Source organism: Littorina saxatilis, linkage group LG16, assembly GCF_037325665.1.
Source record: "Littorina saxatilis isolate snail1 linkage group LG16, US_GU_Lsax_2.0, whole genome shotgun sequence".
Taxonomy (NCBI): domain Eukaryota; kingdom Metazoa; phylum Mollusca; class Gastropoda; order Littorinimorpha; family Littorinidae; genus Littorina; species Littorina saxatilis.
Genome location: NC_090260.1, coordinates 27,593,771 through 27,612,919, shown reverse-complemented (window position 1 = coordinate 27,612,919; position 19,149 = coordinate 27,593,771). Strand labels below are relative to the sequence as shown.

The 19,149-nt window shown below is 44.0% G+C and overlaps 1 protein-coding gene across 1 annotated transcript in view; it reads right to left on the bottom strand.

Annotated features, from left to right (window-relative positions):
- Nucleotides 1-3,272: 3,272 nt before the first annotated feature.
- Nucleotides 3,273-19,149, bottom strand: part of LOC138949944 (ankyrin repeat domain-containing protein 17-like) — a 78,166-nt gene continuing 62,289 nt past the window's right edge. The window contains exons 6-7 of the mRNA XM_070321728.1: nucleotides 11,513-11,603; nucleotides 3,273-11,114 (exon numbers count right to left, since the gene is read on the bottom strand). Of these exons, the coding sequence (XP_070177829.1) occupies nucleotides 8,422-11,114; nucleotides 11,513-11,603 (2,784 nt within the window). The 3' untranslated portion in view covers nucleotides 3,273-8,421. The remainder of the gene's footprint in view (nucleotides 11,115-11,512; nucleotides 11,604-19,149) is intronic.

Sequence of the window (19,149 nt, the reverse complement as noted above, 5' to 3'; positions counted from 1 at the left end):
ATAACCTTCAAGTTATACATTCCTTTTTTGTGAACATGCATGCATATATATATGGGGCCCAGTTGCTCAGTTGCTAGTGCAATTGACTTGTGATCCTCACGGGTTGAAATCCAGGCTAGGACGGAATTTTTAGGCAGACTCAGAGAAGATATATCCATGTCCCATTCGCATGTCACCACTGTGGTGTGTATAGAGCGCAGTCGTTCTACCAACAGCGCAGGAGGCTGCATGATTGCATGATTCACACAGCTGGGTTGCTCAAATCTGTTGTTGCCAAGTTTTCCACTGGGAGGAAGCAACCTGATATTTCCAGGTATGGGATAATAAAGTAATGAAACTGAAAAAGAAAAAAAATGGAATAGATTATGTAATCAGCGGGCATACTATTTCATAAAAGTCAACCACTTTTAGCTAATTACCCTTCACTGGTGGAGAACAAAATCTGAAATAATCAGGTTTTGCTTTTCCTTTTGGTTTGCTTTTTATTATTTTCTTAATCTTATTGTTATCACGAAGAAACCTCCACAGGCAAAAATGTGACTTCTCGATAGACAAACTCCAAAATAACTTGTTCGGGTTTGTTTGGGTTGTGAAAGGCAAGCGTTCAACAGGGGCTTGTCCACATGTTTCAAATACAGTACTCCTTGACTGCAATCGTTACATGCGACAGTGGTGACTGGCCTAACATGTCACATGGAAAAGTTTGACTCACTAAAAGCAAGAGTATTCACTCTTACACAATCCATACACACGGATGGCCCAATCTCAAAATTGTAACTCGCCAGCCGGGCGAGTGACTTCAAGAAACTCACTAACACGGAAGACATTTCGCTGGCCCGGTACATACCACAGTTGATCTGCAGTGTTTATATGGCTTTAAAACCCTATATTCCAACCAAAAGGGTCGCATTTGACTAGATTTTTTCATCTTCATTGGCCAGCCGGGCGAGTTGCCAGGCGATTTCTACTAGCCCGGCGGATTTTTTACTTGCCCGTGGCGACCGGGCGGACGATTTGGCCATTCATGCATACAAACCCGATAGAGTTTTTCGCGACGCGCCGCCCGAATACAAGCGTTGACAGATCATGCCGTTGTCAGCACGCCGCCAGAATCCGTGCGTAAGGTGCGTGAGTCACTTCGCCACACACCGCCATGATAGTAGCGTTGGAAGTGGAAAATACCACGCTGGGGATTTTCCATACGAAAACCCACGTGATAGGTTCAGAGGTCGGCTGCATTATCATACGCGACAAATAACTCCCAGAACAGTTGATTTCATTGGTTAGTTTGGAAACTACAGGTCATTGACGGCACCAACCCATGCCTTAGTTTCATATTTAGGATTCCAAAATGTCGCGAGTTGTCAGTGTTGTTGTTGCGAAGCGAAGCGGCGTGCAGAAGGCAGACAGTGTGTGCATCAAACAGTGTTGTTGTGATAGATGGATAAGTGAGTGATGAGGGTGAATGAGTTAGCCAAATCAAGAGCTCGAGGTGTCAATGCTACTTTGGCCAAAACCCAATGCAAGCGGACGGACGCGATTCTGGTGCCGGGAATGTGCTGTGGCCACATGGCTGCACGGCGCTTTGTGTTGGGCCGTGCTTCGAAGTGTGGCACTCAAAGAAGGATGTTCTCCGTGCATAAACCGAGTTCTAAACAAGTCATTTATACAAAAACTGTAAATACTGTGACAGCAAGTGTTTCTTTTCTTCTATGGATAAAACCCAACGCAATGGGACTCGATTCTGGTGCCTGGAATGTGGTGTAGCGTTTTGCGTTGAGCTGTGCTTCCAAGTGTGGCACTGTAAATACTGTGACAGCAAGTGTTTCTTTTCTTGTACATGGATATATTCATCATAGTCATCACCCAGTCATCTCATTGTCTCATTCAGGTTAGTAAATTCTTTTTTGAGTATTCACTAACAACATTTTGTGCATATTTTCAAACATGTCTGTAGTATTTATGTGGTGCCTCTGGACTTTTTTTTATTTAAATTGTTGACATTTTCAATAGCATACCACACAAACACAACAAGCCGTTTGACAAATACAAAGTACATTTCTGAAACAATGAAAGATCTTTCTTTAATTGTGTGCAAAAAGTAAGTCTCCACATGTACTAGTTTTTTTACAATATTTTTTTCAAAATACAATATTTTTTTCAAAATTTCCCAATTTTGGTTGTCAGCAGGCTATTTATTGACATTTTCAATAGCATACCACACAAACACAACAAGCCTTTTGACAAATACAATGTACATTTCTGAAACAATGAAAGATCTTTCTTTAATTGTGTGCAAAAAGTAAATCTCCACATGTACTAGTTTTTTTACAATATTTTTTTCAAAATACAATATTTTTTTCAAAATGTCCCAATTTTGGTTGTCAGCAGGCTATTTATATGCTTTGGCTCAGGCGTTCTGAGTGTATAGTCATGTCATAGGGTGGACGTGTTGAATGAGTTGGGCTGTGAGTAAAGATATTTTGTGCTTTAATATGGTTGGTCTCACCACAGTCAATTTGTTTTTAGATCACGTCTTTACAAGAAAAGTTCAATTTACAGAAGTGAGTAAAATGTTAGAGAAAATTGGGAAAATTAGCGTCTTGTAAGGGGAATAATCTTAGAACAGGGATCCTAAAAAAGGGGTTCCACAGTATTGATAACTGATAGCACAGTATTGTGTATATATTGTGATTTCTTGTAAAGTGTATGAAGGCTAATTTGGTTTGTCTTGTCATTTAAAGGTATTGTGATGGTATGATATTTACTTGTGATTGATGTTAGTTTTTGCACTATGTAATAAATGGACTGTTTTCTGTGATTTCGTTGGAGTTGAAATGTAAACCATTATGATGAATATATGTGCATACATTTATTAAGAATGTGCATTTCTTTTCCTTGTTCTGGTGTGTGTGTGTGTGTGTGTGTTTGTGTGATGGTTCATTTTGGTCAGATGGAGAAGAGAGGTGGACTGATTGCAATGGTTTGTAAAACAGGTTTTGCGTGGTGTGGGTGGTGTGGGTGGTGTGGGTGGTGGGTCGGTTGTTCTTCAGGAACAGCATCAGATGTTTTGCAAACTGTACATTTAACCCAGATCCAGCCTCACATACACATGTATACACTGAGAGCCTTACTCCCTCACACACACACACACACACACACACACACACACACACACACACACACACACACACACAAACACACACACAAACACACACACATACACACACACACACACACACACACCTCACAGTTACACTCCTGGAGAGAGATAAGATACCATAAGATGTTTTATTTACGAGGGAAATGATATATAACCAATTGCTACTTTTTTACAATCAGTCATCGCCCGGGAAGGAACAATGGTAATAACTAACACATTAAATAACAATCATTAGCAATTCATTAAATGGCGCAGGTAGGAACAAATCGGTGGTGGTTGTCTTTCGGGTTCGAAGAAGGCTTTTTGCATTCTGAAGCTTGTCGTTGAACTCATGTAGTTCTGCAAGCCTGGCCTTGAGGCGCGAAGTCCAGAACAGTTGAGGGGCTGGAAGTCTGTTGCGGTCACAGCCTGTGTTGCACTGTGGCGTTTCTTTCTTGCAGTGACAATTACAGTGTTCTAGATGATCGAACGTGTAGCAAAGACCTATACGCGTACGTGTAGATATTGCGTCACCCGTGAATCACTTTTTTCTCCAATGTTCCAAATGCATACGTTGTTTTGCTCCCACCAAGACTGCAGATCTTGGCAAACACGTGACGTATAAACTAGATTTGATGACGTTACCCGTACACGCTCCAGTACACGTGCTGAAATGTTCCACATCTAGATCTGTCTACTACTGCATTACACTTAGCATAAAGTATGGCGTGAACATTTTAAAAGAGGCCCTTACTTACGAACTACACAAAACATGACATGTATATCACCATATAAGTAATTACAAGACAAATTTAATATTCAATAACATTGTTTATGTTCAGTGGAGAGAGAGAGAGAGAGAGAGAGAGAGAGAGAGAGAGAGAGAGAGAGAGAGAGAGAGAGAGAGAGAGAGAGAGAGAGAGAGAGAGAGAGAGAGAGAGAGAATTTGGAGTGCACAAATTAAGCAAGCTGACGTTTTATGTGAAAAAAGTCGGAATGTGACGTCAAAATCTCTCTTTTTTCGAGATGACGTCATTTGTATGATCGGGACTGGACTCGCTCTTCTGACAGAGATTTGAAATTATAGGTTTGAATGGTGATTACCATTCAACGAATTAGTTCATTTTGAGCTTAGTTTCAATGTTGAACAAAATAAAGCTATACATTAGATTTCAAATCTTAAAATTATAAGGATTTGCGGAATGTCAATAACACACACACACACACACAAACACACACACACACACACACACACACACACACACACACACACACACACACACACACACACACACACATACACACACACACACACACACACGTACACGATGGCCCTCGTCTCGAATCCCCGTCTATGTTAAAACATTTAGTCAAAACTTAACTAAATGTAAAAAGGCAACTCGTTTAAACGTGGTATGACACAACAAGCCATGCATCATTCTGTGTTCATATGACATAAATTCTACTACATGTACAGTTTATATTTCCAAGCACGTTACCATACTGGGAAAAACAATATACATATTATGCAAATAAGCAACCCATGTACATTAGACAAAATTAATTACGTCAAAGTAAAATATCAAATAATAAATCAGTTATCAACATGAATTTTACCCCGTTATGTTTTCGATGACGAAGCATAACTGTCTTGAGCGTGCTGTAAAACAATGGCCTCACACTCGCGCGCGCACACACACACACACACACACATACACGAACCCACACATACACACACGTACCGGCACGCACGCGCACACACACACACCCACACAGACACGCACACACACACACGTACCCACACATACACACACGTACCCACACGTACGCACACACACATACACACACATACACCCACACACACCACACAAACACACACACACACACACACACACACACACACACACACACACTGAAGTGTGTGCCTCATTTCGACATTTGGTTCCTGTCAGTCTGTACATGATTGATGGTCTTTGTATTGCTTTAGCTTCTGTAGCTTCGACTGTGAGCTACATTGCCATGGCAGCCGTGTTTTCAAGGTCAACGGAGGGACTGCTTTGTTTGTAAGCTTGAGGGATCGAGACCTTTATTTATATCTTTGGTGTTGAGAGGGAGAACAGTGAACAGGCAGTCTTGGTTTAATTGTGTACACCTTCTCTCCTCCAAACAAAATAATAACACACAATTATTGTTCAGTATACTCTCACTCTTGCTGTTAATAGTTGATATACCTCAAAACTCAAGAAACATGTCCGCGTATCCTGCCTGGAAGTGTTTGAGGAGATCTAGAAGTCCCTCCTATCATGTCCGCGTATCCTGCCTGGAAGTGTTTGATTAGATCTAGAAGTCCCTCCTATCATGTCCGCGTATCCTGCCTGGAAGTGTTTGAGGAGATCTAGAATTTCCCCTATCATGTCCGCGTATCCTGCCTGGAAGTGTTTGAGGAGATCTAGAAGTCCCTCCTATCATGTCCGCGTATTCTGCCTGGAAGTGTTTGAGGAGATCTAGAAATCCCTCCTATCATGTCCGCGTATCCTGCCTGGAAGTGTTTGAGGAGATCTAGAATTCCCCCCTATCATGTCCGCGTATCCTGCCTGGAAGTGTTTGAGGAGATCTAGAAGCCCCCCCTATCATGTCCGCGTATTCTGCCTGGAAGTGTTTGAGGAGATCTAGAAGTCCCCCCTATCATGTCCGCGTATCCTGCCTGGAAATGTTTGAGGAGATCTAGAAGTCCCCCCTATCATGTCCGCGTATCCTTCCGGGAAGTGTTTGATTAGATCTAGAAGTCCCTCCTATCATGTCCGCGTATCCTGCCTGGAAGTGTTTGAGGAGATCTAGAAGTCCCTCCTATCAGACAGTAACGAAATCCTTGGACACGTTGGCGAAGACAGCCATGGCGTTCTTCTTTTTCTTAAAAACAAAAGTTATGAAAGTGTTGTGTGAGATAGGCGAGGTGATCCTCATTGCTTTATGTTACACCAGTAACGCGTTCAGCTTTCGCCCGGCATTCAGCTTTCTGATTCGATAGACTGATATGTTGTTTCCTGGTTAAATTAAAGCAGTACACTAAGGAAAAACAAGTCGCGTAAGGCGAAAATACAATATTTAGTCAAGTAGCTGTCGAACTCACAGAATGAAACGCAATGCCATTTTACTCGTAGCATCGTCAGGCCACCGCTCATGGCAAAGGCAGTGAAATTGACAAGAAGAGCGGGGTAGTAGTTGCGCTAAGAAGGATAGCATGCTTTTCTGTACCTCTCTTTGTTTTAACTTTCTGAGCGTGTTCTTAATCCAAACATATCATATCTATATGTTTTTGGAATCAGGAACCGACAAGGAATAAGATGAAAGTGTTTTTAAATTGATTTGGACAATTTAATTTTGATAATAATTTTTATATATTTAATTTTCAGAGCTTGTTTTTAATCCGAATATAACATATTTATATGTTTTTGGAATCATAAAATGATGGAGAATAAGATAAACGTAAATTTGGATCGTTTTATAAATGTTTATTTTTTTTTTACAATTTTCAGATTTTTAATGACCAAAGTCATCAATTAATTTTTAAGCCACCAAGCTGAAATGCAATACCGAACCCCGGGCTTCGTCGAAGATTACTTGACCAAAATTTCAACCAATTTGGTTGAAAAATGAGGGCGTGACAGTGCCGCCTCAACTTTCACGAAAAGCCGGATATGACGTCATCAAAGACATTTATCAAAAAAATGAAAAATACGTTCGGGGATTTCATACCCAGGAACTCTCATGTCAAATTTCATAAAGATCGGTCCAGTAGTTTAGTCTGAATCGCTCTACACACACAGACACACGCACATACACCACGACCCTCGTTTCGATTCCCCCTCGATGTTAAAATATTTAGTCAAAACTTGACTAAATATAAAAAGCATGTCACTTTCTTACAAGTGAAGAAAATTGGAGGTGAAATTCAATCGATTTCTTCCCAAAATTCGATTTCTTTGAAAACTTTCACCTAAGCCTGATCATCAGTATTATGGAAGGGACGGGGTTTTCAGTGTGGAGTTTATACAAGATCAACGAGGCCGATTCAGAAATCGGAATGCTGCCGGGGAAAAGCTGAACGCATTACACCTGTAGCTGTCTGGGTATTGGTGAGCGGCACAAGTTTTTGCTCAAGATGCCAAAGGAGTCTGTAATGACCGAATGTAGTACGTCAGTTGTGGTTTTTTCTTCATCTTCGTTCATGGGCTTAAACTCCAACGTTCACTCATGCTTTTGCACGAGTGGGTTTTTACGTGTATGACCGTTTTTACCCCGCCATTCAGTTAGCCATACGCCGCTTTCGGGGGAAGCATGCTGGGTATTTTCGTGTTTCTGTAACCCACCGAACTCTGACATGGATTACAGGATCCGTGCGCACTTGGTCGTGAGCTTGCGTGTACACACGAAGGGGGATAAGGCACTAGCAGGTCTGCACACAAGTTGACCTGAGAGATCGGAAATATCTCCACCATTAACCCACCAGGCGGCCGCGGCTTTGAACTCAGGACCTTCCGATTAGGAGGCAGATGTATTATCCACTGGGCCACTGCGCCCGTCGTTGTGGTTTAATATTGCTTACTGGCGTCTGTCACGGTCACGTTGGTTCCATGGACCTTCCGATTAGGAGGCAGATGTATTATCCACTTGGCCACTGCGCCCGTCGTTGTGGTTTGATATTGCTTACTGGCGTCTGTCACGGTCACGTTGGTTCCATGCACCCTCCCACAGCGAAGGGGAGCTGACTAAGCGTTTGCACGTCCTGTTAAAGGCACACGTACTCCTTCTCGGGAAAACAGTTCAGATCACCATCTCAGATCTGGCCAGTCCTTTACATGGCATCAGACCATCCCTCCTCTTGGTCGCATACCAGAACTCAACACCCTCAATGCTTGTTGCGCTGAGTTTTTTTTTTTTTTTTATGTTCATTAACTTCTTAGAAATGTACGAACTAATTTCATCAACAAATTCCCACTGTGAATGCTTAGGAATGGAGTCATATTTAACAGACCTGGCAAAGTTGTGGTTACAGTTCCTAAAAGTGATTCTCCAGGTGAGACAGTCCACTCTGTCATTCATTTTACATGTTGAATTAGGCAAATATCCTCCCGATTCTGAGCACTGACATCATTTGGAAGCTTGGTTAAAACAATTCCACCTCACTTGTGGATGTGCCAATGTTCCAGTTAACACTGTGCGGCGCCGAACGTTACAAGGGCAAAAAGAAACCCTGCACTTGTCTACTTTTAATTCATCTAGTTTTCCCACCTGCTTTGGTTTGCTACTTGCTTCAGAAGGCAGAAGAGGTCGGTGTGTCCTCCCTTTCTAGCCCTGTCCATAGGTGTATTACCCCACAAGTCCTGAATGTTGATATCGGCCCCATGGAAAATTAGTAGCTTTGCCAGGTCAACGTGTCCTTCGCACGCGGAACAGCAGAGCGGTGTTTGAAGCAGACCATTCTGACGGTTCACGTCGGCCTCGTGCTCTAACAGGACCCTGACCACATCAGTGTGTCCACGACCGGCAGCCGAGTGAAGCGGTGTCCATCCTTTTGGTCGTTTAGTGTCCACCTCTACTCGGCGACCAAAGATAAAATGGAGTGCAGACAGAGGTAAGGGTGTTGCTACTTCCCGAACAAAGTTTTTCTCTGCACCGTACTCAAGAAGAAGGCGGACGATCTCCGTGTGTCCCTTTTGGGCAGCGATATATAGTGGTGTCGCTCCTATGGTAGTCGTTAAGTCTTTCTTTGCACCGTGCTCAAGAAGAAGGCGGACGATCTCTGTGTGTCCCTCTAGGGCAGCGATATATAGTGGTGTCGCTCCTGTTTTCATTGGTAAGTCTTTCTCCGCACCGTACTCAAGAAGAAAGCAGACGATCTCCGTGTGTCCCTGTTGGGCAGCGATATGTAGTGGTGTCGCTCCTTTGTTAGTCGTTAAGTCTTTCTCTGCACCGTACTCAAGAAGAAGGCGGATGATCTCTGTGTGTCCATTTTGGGCAGCGATATACAGTGGTGTCGCTCCTGTTTTGAGCGTTAAGTCTTTCTCTGCACCGTACTCAACAAGAAGGCGGACGATCTCTGTGTGTCCCTCAAAGGCAGCGACATATAGTGGTGTCGCTCCTTTGTTAGTCGTTAAGTCTTTCTCTGCACCGTACTCAAGAAGAAGGCGGATGATCTCTGTGTGTCCATTTTGGGCAGCGATATACAGTGGTGTCGCTCCTGTTTTGAGCGTTAAGTCTTTCTCTGCACCGTACTCAACAAGAAGGCGGACGATCTCTGTGTGTCCCTCAAAGGCAGCGATATATAGTGGTGTCTCTCCTGTTTTCATTGGTAAGTCTTTCTCCGCACCGTACTCAAGAAGAAGGCGGACGATCTCTGTGTGTCCATTTTGGGCAGCCATATGTAGTGGTGTCTCTCCTGTTTTGATTGTTAAGTCTTTCTTTGCACCGTACTCCAGAAGAAGGCGGACGATCTCTGTGTGTCCATTTTGGGCAGCGATAAATAGCGGTGTTCCTCCTTCTTCAGTCGGTAAGTCTTTTTCTGCACCGTACTCAATGAAGAGTTTGACGATATCTGTGTGTCCATTTTGGGCAGCCATATATAGTGCTGTCTCTCCACTCGTCATCAAGTCTTTCTCTGCACCGCCCTCCAGAAGAAGGCGCACGATCTCCGTGTGTCCTTTTTCGGCCGCGACATTTAGCGGTGTGTGTCCTTCTTCAGTCGGTAAGTCTTTTTCTGCACCGCACTCAATGAAGAGTTTGACGACGTCTGTGTGTCCCCCTCCGGCAGCGACATAAAGTGGTGTCATTCCAATTTTCGTCATCGAGTCTTTCTTTGCACCGCCCTCAAGGAGAAAGCGGACGATCTCCGTATGTCCATTTCGGGCAGCGACATGTAGTGGAGTCACGTCATCTTCTCGTGTGAAGTTTATCTCTGCACTGTGATCAAGCAGATGTCTCCCGATGTCAGTGTGTCCGGATGCAGACGCAGCAAAGAGCGGTGTCCTGGACAAGGAATTTTCACGCCACGGGATTTCAGTGTTGGCTCCATGCTGAAAAAGAAGCTTCACGATGGCTGTGTGGCCGTTTTGGGCAGCCCTGAACAGTGGTGTTGCTCCATCTCGTGCCGAGCAGTCCTTCTCTGCCCCGTGATCAAGAAGAAGCTTCACCATGGCTGTGTGGCCTTGCTCAGCAGCAGCGTAGAGTGGAGTTTCTCCGTTGTTGTTGCGAATATCAACCACGCTCTCATGTCGCAAAAGAATTCTAGCAATTTCGAAGCAGTTGTTCGAGCTGGCTAAATGCAGAGGCGCTGTTCCTTGGCTATCCCGGGCGTTGACCTGCGCTCCTTGTTCTATTAGATACTGAGCAACGTTCTTATGCCCGTGTTTGGTGGCCATGTGGAGAGGTGTCTGCTTCTCACTCACTGCAGCTCCGCCAGTGGGACCAAAAACAAAGCTTGTCACACCTGTCCCAGCTTGATGAAGCTTTGTTCTCGTCAGACCGCTTTGTGACTCCAAGTCAGCACCTGTCCCAGCTTGATGAAGCTTTGTTCTCGTCAGACCGCTTTGTGACTCCAAGTCAGCACCTGTCCCAGCTTGATGAAGCTTTGTTCTCGTCAGACCGCTTTGTGACTCCAAGTCAGCACCTGCAGACACCAACGTCGCGACAATGTCAAGGTCACCCTGAGCAGCGGCAATGTGCAGAGCGGTCTCACCGTGCTCGTCTTTATCGTTCACTACGTCATGGTTGGTGAACAGGATTGTCTCGACCTTGACCTTTATCCCTTGACGACACGCCTCGTGCAGCGTCAGGGTGACGTCTTCAGACTTTGGTCCTGTGTTTTGCCCTGGTGTGACGTCACCAGGGGGTGGGTCGCGGGTTTTAGGTCGATGAACACCAACCCTGTCCGTGTGTTTTGTCGCAGTTGTCTTTTGTGTGGCTTTCAGCTCCCCTGGAACACAACAAAGAAAGCTTCATGAATTGCCTGGATGAGTAGTATGTTTTATCATTCAATATGTATTGATGAAGGAAAAAGAGGATCTTTAAACTTACGCCGGCTCACTAGCTTGAAAGGAAGTCTTTAAGACACCAAATAAAATCTGTATGAATATGTTGAAGAGTAAGATTACAGATAAAAATTAGTAAATATGTAAAATTAGTTATCGGTAAACGAAAAACCTTTTATCACCGGTTTCTTTAAACAAGCAATATCGTATTTTATTGAGTGTACCCAAAAAATGTCCAGTTGAAACAGAAAAACGTTTGTTTCTTATTGTTATTTAAATATCACATGATACATTTCATGGTTTTCAACACAAAAGAGGTTGAGAGAGTAAAGGGAGAGTATACCAGCAGGAGGAGATGCATCACGTGGAAGTGTGTCAAGGACATCGTCTGCTCCTGGTAGTAAAGTCTGGTCGTCTTTTTCAGCCATGTCTTTCTAAAACAGAGGAAGGTGAAATCAAAATTATGGGAAGATTAAGATTCAGAGAGAACAATTTACATCCCACTGTCATTGGCTCCTGGTAAGATGGAAAAACTCTGAAACTTGACGAGAGAAAAGTTGCAGCACTTTATCTGTCTCAACGCAAAACAAGACGCGTAAATGCTCAAGCTCTATAAACGTTCAAACAAATGATGATGTCCTTCTGGTGCACCCGCACTCGACCCCACTGTGACATTGACATTTGACCAGGGTCAACCACCCAGGGCCATGGGTCATGCCTAGCGGTCATTAAAGCTTGGAAGTGTGTGAAGTGTCAAAGAGCTAGCTTCAACAGCGTCCAATGGACATGATTCGGTTTCATTGCTTGACCTGACCCTACTGTGACCTGCATGGGTCATGCCTTGCGGTCATCAAAGCTTGGTAGTGTGTGAAGTGTTAAAGAGCTAGCTTCAACAGCGTCCAATGGACGTGATTCGGTTTCATTGCTTGACCTGACCCTACTGTGACCTGCATGGGTCATGCCTTGCGGTCATCAAAGCTTGGTAGTGTCTGAAGTGTCAAAGAGCTAGCTTCAACAACGTTCAATGGACATGATTCGGTTTCATTGCTTGACCTGACCCTACTGTGACTTTCATGGGTCAACTCGCGTCTGGACAACCCATGAAGCGATATTAAAACATTTTGCCAATCTGTCAGCCTGAAACTAAAACAAAAGTCAACACGGAAAACCCGGTATCAGCCATCATCAAGTCTTGTGAATCTTGGCGAGCCGAAGACCGAGACGGGTCGAGCTGATCATCAAGTCTTGTGAATCTTGGCGAGCCGAAGACCGAGACGGGTCGAGCTGATCATCAAGTCTTGTGAATCTTGGCGAGCCGAAGACCGAGACGGGTCGAGCTGATCATCAAGTCTTGTGAATCTTGGCGAGCCGAAGACCGAGACGGGTCGAGCTGATCATCAAGTCTTGTGAATCTTGGCGAGCCGAAGACCGAGACGGGTCGAGCTGATCATCAAGTCTTGTGAATCTTGGCGAGCCGAGGACCGAGACGGGTCGAGCTGATCATCAAGTCTTGTGAATCTTGGCGAGCCGAAGACCGAGACGGGTCGAGCTGATCATCAAGTCTTGTGAATCTTGGCGAGCCGAAGACCGAGACGGGTCGAGGTGATCATCAAGTCTTGTGAATCTTGGCGAGCCGAAGACCGAGACGGGTCGAGCTGATCATCAAGTCTTGTGAATCTTGGCGAGCCGAAGACCGAGACGGGTCGAGCTGATCAAGTCTTGTGAATCTTGGCGAGCCGAAGAACGAGACGGGTCAAGCTGATCATCAAGTCTTGTGAATCTTGGCGAGCCGAGGACCGAGACGGGTCGAGCTGATCATCAAGTCTTGTGAATCTTGGCGAGCCGAAGACCGAGACGGGTCGAGCTGATCATCAAGTCTTGTGAATCTTGGCGAGCCGAAGACCGAGACGGGTCGAGGTGATCATCAAGTCTTGTGAATCTTGGCGAGCCGAAGACCGAGACGGGTCGAGCTGATCATCAAGTCTTGTGAATCTTGGCGAGCCGAAGACCGAGACGGGTCGAGCTGATCAAGTCTTGTGAATCTTGGCGAGCCGAAGACCGAGACGGGTCAAGCTGATCATCAAGTCTTGTGAATCTTGGCGAGCCGAAGACCGAGACGAGTCGAGCTGATCATCAAGTCTTGTGAATCTTGGCGAGCCGAAGACCGAGACGAGTCGAGCTGATCATCAAGTCTTGTGAATCTTGGCGAGCCGAAGACCGAGACGGGTCAAGCTGATCACGGCGAGACATGAAAACATATGACCTGTTTTTGCATAAACCGATTTTCTTTTTATGTTGAGCACAATGATACAGTAAACATGACTTTTCCACATAGTTTTGGAGTCAGTGAATAATAAACAATACAATGCAATAATGTTTGCATCTGTTTAGGAAATTTCAATTTTAATTGGATTTTATTTTACGGAAAAACTCATAAATTAATGTTCAAGCTTCCCTACTGAAATATAATCCTATAATCCCGAATGCGCCGAATATTCCTCGACACAACTTTTATTCGAATTCATAAAAAAAAATGATGTCACCACAGTGCAGCCTTGACTTTCACGGAAAGACCGGATATGACGACATCAAAAACATTTATCCTAATAAATAGGAAAACACGTCTTGGTATATAGCAGTTGGAATAATTCACATGTAAAGTAAGGTAAATATCTGTCCGTTATTTTCCATTTATTTGCTCTTCATAATTATACACTTGCGAACATATTGTCTGATTTGCATAAACCGAGTGTTATTTTTAAATATTTCAGGACATTAATAGAGCAAACATGACATATATCTATTTATGTTTTGAGTCAATGAATGATAGAGAATACAATGCAGTTGTTTTTGAATCTGTTTTTGAAAGTTCAATTTCAAGTAGATGTTAAATGGAACAAACTCATTAATTATTTGTTTAACTTCAGAGCTGAAATGTAGTCTACTGAGTCAAAGTTTGCTTGACCAAAATTTCTATAAATGTTAGTGTTTTTTTAAAAATCACGTTGCCACAGTTAATTTATCAAGAATTCACCTGCAAAGTTTCATGAAGATCTGTCTGGTAATTTTCTGGTAATCGCTCCACACACACACACACACACACACACACACACGCACGCGCGCGCACACAGATGCAGACGTACACACACACGCACATACGTTCACACACACACGCATACGTATACACACACGCGCGGACGTACACACACACACACACACACTCACACTCACACACGCACACAAACGCACGCACACACACAAACACCGGTTTACTGAACAACCAAAAGGAAAAGAAAACACCTCAATTATTCTTTTTAAGTGATAATCAACACTTTCCAGCAATTTCCGAAACAATTCCACTGTTACTGCTTTGCTTCTTTTTGTAATGCTACACCATCTACCGTGCAACATCCTCTCCTATCGCATCCTTTTTCTGTCGCTACATCCTCTTCTGTCGCACCCACTTTTCGGATGCCAATCCGGCTCTCCTATCATATTTCCGGTGCCACATCCTCTCCTATCGCATACCTTTTCGCACAGAGAGACAGGCAGACAGACAGACAGAAAAAACAGACAGAAACCGAAACACAGAGAGAGACAGACAGACAGACAGACAGACAGAGACAGACAGACAGACAGACAGACAGACAGACAGACAGAGACAGAGAGATTAATGAACTAGACAGGCGTGTTATTGTTAAAGGCACAGTGCAGCTCACAGCCTTCGTTTTGCGTTTTTGTTGCAGCTGAGTGCATTTACAGTTCAAAAATCCTCCTATGGTAGTAAAACAAACCCAAAACTACCCAACGACGACATCTGTGAAGCTCGACAGTTTCTTGTTCACGCGAGTGCATAAATTAACCTAGTTATTACGTGGTGTTTGGTCGGAGTTCGATTCAACTGAGTGATTCCGGCCTCCATTTTGTTTTACACAAACTCATGATGACGTCTGACATAGTTTGCTAGTGACGTGTCTTTTTATGCATGATGTGGTGATCTACCTGATCTAAATTTAGATCCAAAAATAGGCCAAGACCAGCCGGGTCCGAGTACGAAATTAATTCGTAAAAAAAATCGCAGTTCTTGACTCTTTGGGTGCAAGTCAATGAAACTTGGTAGTTCTTCTAACGGATAGCTGCCTGAGGTATGACTAAAAGCCCCTGGGGCTCTGTGCACCTGAATTTGACAAGTTCAGTACCTTTAAATGCAAAACTTGATCTTCTCTGATGACTTACTATTGAAGAACAATAATGACTAGTACTTACTCGAACTTTAGGCAGTGTCAGTCAAGTACCCCCTGCACAATGCAGACTGCGCAAGTTCCATGTACATTCTGTCGGGTAGCAAACTATGCTGAGCACACAACACCACGAACATCCAATGACACAATGTTATGTTGATACCAAGCTTATAAACACGAACGCTCTCACAGACCTAGTGGGGGTAAAAAGCGACCACCACCACAGTCATAGTTTTCCAGCTCACACATTGACGTCACTTCCATCATACACGTATCGTGTCAATGACCAAATCAGCTCAGCAAAATGTAATATATCCCTCTCTGCACAGAAAGCAGCCAAGCTGTAGATGTTTCCCTGTGTCTACGTATAAATGGTGCTCTTATTGCAGGTAATGGAGTGCTCTTGTCCAGTGTAACAGCCTGGACGCACAAGGAAGATGTTTTTCACTGCCCGAACGAAAGGAAGAAAACAGCAATGCTATGCGCACGATTTCTGTCTTGAGTGGAAAGACGCAGTAAACGTATCCCACGAGAGACTATACCCCGAGTGTGCCACACTTTTTCAACCACTGCGTGTTTTATTCCGCCGTGTCATTATACATCCGGCTTCCAAAGGGCCGTGTTGTCGTACGTACAGTAGTCATATGATGCCCTACACACCCGGCTGTTTATTTAGGTCTCCTTCCTTCGCCACGCGGCAGGTAAACAAGTCTGATCGACCTTGCAATACGGGTCATGGTTTGGTGCACATGTGTGTGTGTGTGGTGTATACATCCTATGTCCACAAAATCACTGCATAAAACAGTGTCTGTCGCAGTGCTGCTTGGTGTAGGTGTGCCCCATGCTGCATAGCCGGGTAGCAGGAGACCTCACATGGTCGTAAACGGGTGTTGCATGACCAAAACAGTTATGTACAATCTGGGTGGTGTGATGGGGACTTGGTACATCATGCAACTTAGGCGCAACAAGCTACAGTTCGTACAGCGCGTTTTCCCTAGCAGTGCACATTGAACGTTTAGAAATAAAATGATTAGAAAGAAAACAAACGTCTTCATGCCCCTATTTATGTCCCGGTCTCACATATACGATTTTTCGGAAGTGTCGGGGAAAGTTAAGTCGGCTAGGTCGGAAGTGTCGGATGCAAATTCGGCTCCAAATTTCACTCCCGACCTGTCCTTACGACTGATCCGACCATGTAGCCGACAAGCAGGCGACAACCACCCGACTTTAGGGCCGACAAATCCGACATGTGTCCAGACACTTCCGACTGCAGTAACGACAATTCCGACTGCAGTTACGACAGGCCCGGCTGAAAAACTTCCGAACAATAGCCGACTCTCACGACCAGTGTAACGACTAAACCGACTAGCTAACGACTGTCCTAACGACAAATCAGCGGACTGCCCTAACGACAAATCAGACACCATTACGACTAAAACTATGCTACCGACAAATCCGACCACCCTTACGAGTCTTCCGACTACCGTTACGACTAATCAGAATCGCCTTACGGCTAAACCGACACGCTTACGACAACCACCCGACAAATTTCTATTCGTCTGAGTCGGGAGGCTCTTCCGAACTAAACGACTTTTCAAAAACAAAATTGCTCATTCTCACGAACTCTCCGACCTCTTCCGACTTCCAGCCGACTACCTAAAGTCGGGTGACATTCGTAGATGTGAGACCGGGGCATAAGCTACGTTTCTGACCAAGAAGGCTGCTAATAACTTGCCTTACCACTGCGGGCATTGTCTCTGCTTTTGTTGGACGCACGCTTATCATCACAGTTGTCAATGCCAGAAAAAACATGTCCTAACCTAGCCAGAGTCTTGCTGACGCATTTCATGGCGTGAAAGGAACACTTTTATTAGATTTTGATATGAATGACAATGGACGTTATTAAAGTTGTTAAATGGAAGCAGAAACGCACATTGTATGCCATACGTGGACAGTTTACTGGCTGTGTATAGGAAACTACAGGTAAACCAATTTTCCATTTTACGATTAGACAGCACGAAGCACTTATAGGCCACATCGCATCTAGGACCATGCAGCACATTTCATTCGGCCATTAATTGTAAGAGAACAGACCCATCACGTCACGTATGAAGGCAACATGGCGTTGACCCAAAGTAAGATGTCAGATGACGTGTGAACTAATCTACTGCACGATTCGTGCAGCATGTTGTGTGCAGCAAAGTTGAAGAGTGTAGCTGCAAGCCCCACGGCCGTCACGCGTGACAAAACTATGGTGCGCCAAATTGATATTACTATCGTTAACTGTTATATAGGGTTTTGAAACTATCGTTAACTGTTATACAGAGTTTTGAAACTATCGTTAACTGTTATGTAGAGTTTCGAAACTATCGCTATCTGTTATATAGAGTTTCAGAAACTCTTTATAACAGCTAACGATAGTTTTATCAAAACGGCGCGTCGGTATCGTTCCCAAATAGTAAAACCCTGAAACTGCCATTGCAAAACTGTCTTTTTGCAACGAAATGTACATTTTAACTAGAAACACAATTTAAAAAACTACAACATTAGTTGTTGACCGTTCTTCTGTTGTCGTCTTCTCAAATCATTGTTGAGTTTGTTTAATATTAGCTTTATCATATCATTTGTACTTTTGGCCGTACCGTTTTCCGCGTGTGCGGTTTGAAGACGGTAGGCCTACTGAATATTTGCGGAAAAGACCATGACAGACGCACTACACAAAACAGTGGGTTTTTTTTTCAAAACAAACACAAAACAACGTGTTTCCCGAGTGACATCCCCCACGACGCGTTTTGGAAAACACTGCATGCTTTCGCATCGTGTTTTGGGTACTGGACGGGTCAACCTGACACTGACCGTTGCCCACTGCATGCATGCCAGCCGTATGTGTACAAACTGACCCGCACACAGCGCGGTAGCTAGAACGGGTCAAGCTGACACTGACCAATATTTCTGCAAAAACAGGAAGCGTGCTAGCTGTAACGAAGATTTGATTACTTGATTAAACGAAGCAGCAAAATGATGGACTTATCAGACGACAGTTAGTTGAATATGATCTACTAAATGTTGTAGTAATTTAGTGCAAATTCGCTCGAACGAAACGTTCAGCAGCCATTTTGCCGGCATCGAAACATCCGACCACGCCTTCGCTATTTTTAGAAACTCTATATAACAGTTAACGATAGTAATATCACTTGCGCGCACCATGCCGCCGTTTTGCGAAACCCTCGTTATCTGTTATTCATAGTTTTAGCAATAGCGCGCACAAACGCGCTATTGATATAACTCTAAATAACAGTTAACGATAGTTTCGAAACTCTATATAACAGTTAACGATAGTTTCAAAACCCTTTATAACTGTTAACGATAGTAATATCAATTTGGCGCACCATACAAAACACCTTTACCTCAAGGCGGAACTGTGTCTGAGTGGCTTGAAAACACCGCGGGGTGAATGTACTGACCTACATAAGACCTACATATCCTGGATGGAGCAATTCGAGCCGGTTCACTTGTGTATGACGCGACAAATGCTGTATGCGTGTTTATCTCAATGCTATATTAATATGTGTTTTTGTGTGTGTATAGCCTAATAAATTAAGCTGTAAACATTATTTATCTAAGGACTGCTGTTGCATACCATTTGCTTACACTAGTGTGGGTTCTTCAGATTCCTGACTGAAACAGAGGGTCGCCGCTGACTTACATTTTGAAGTTATAAGCACTTCAAGAATCAGCC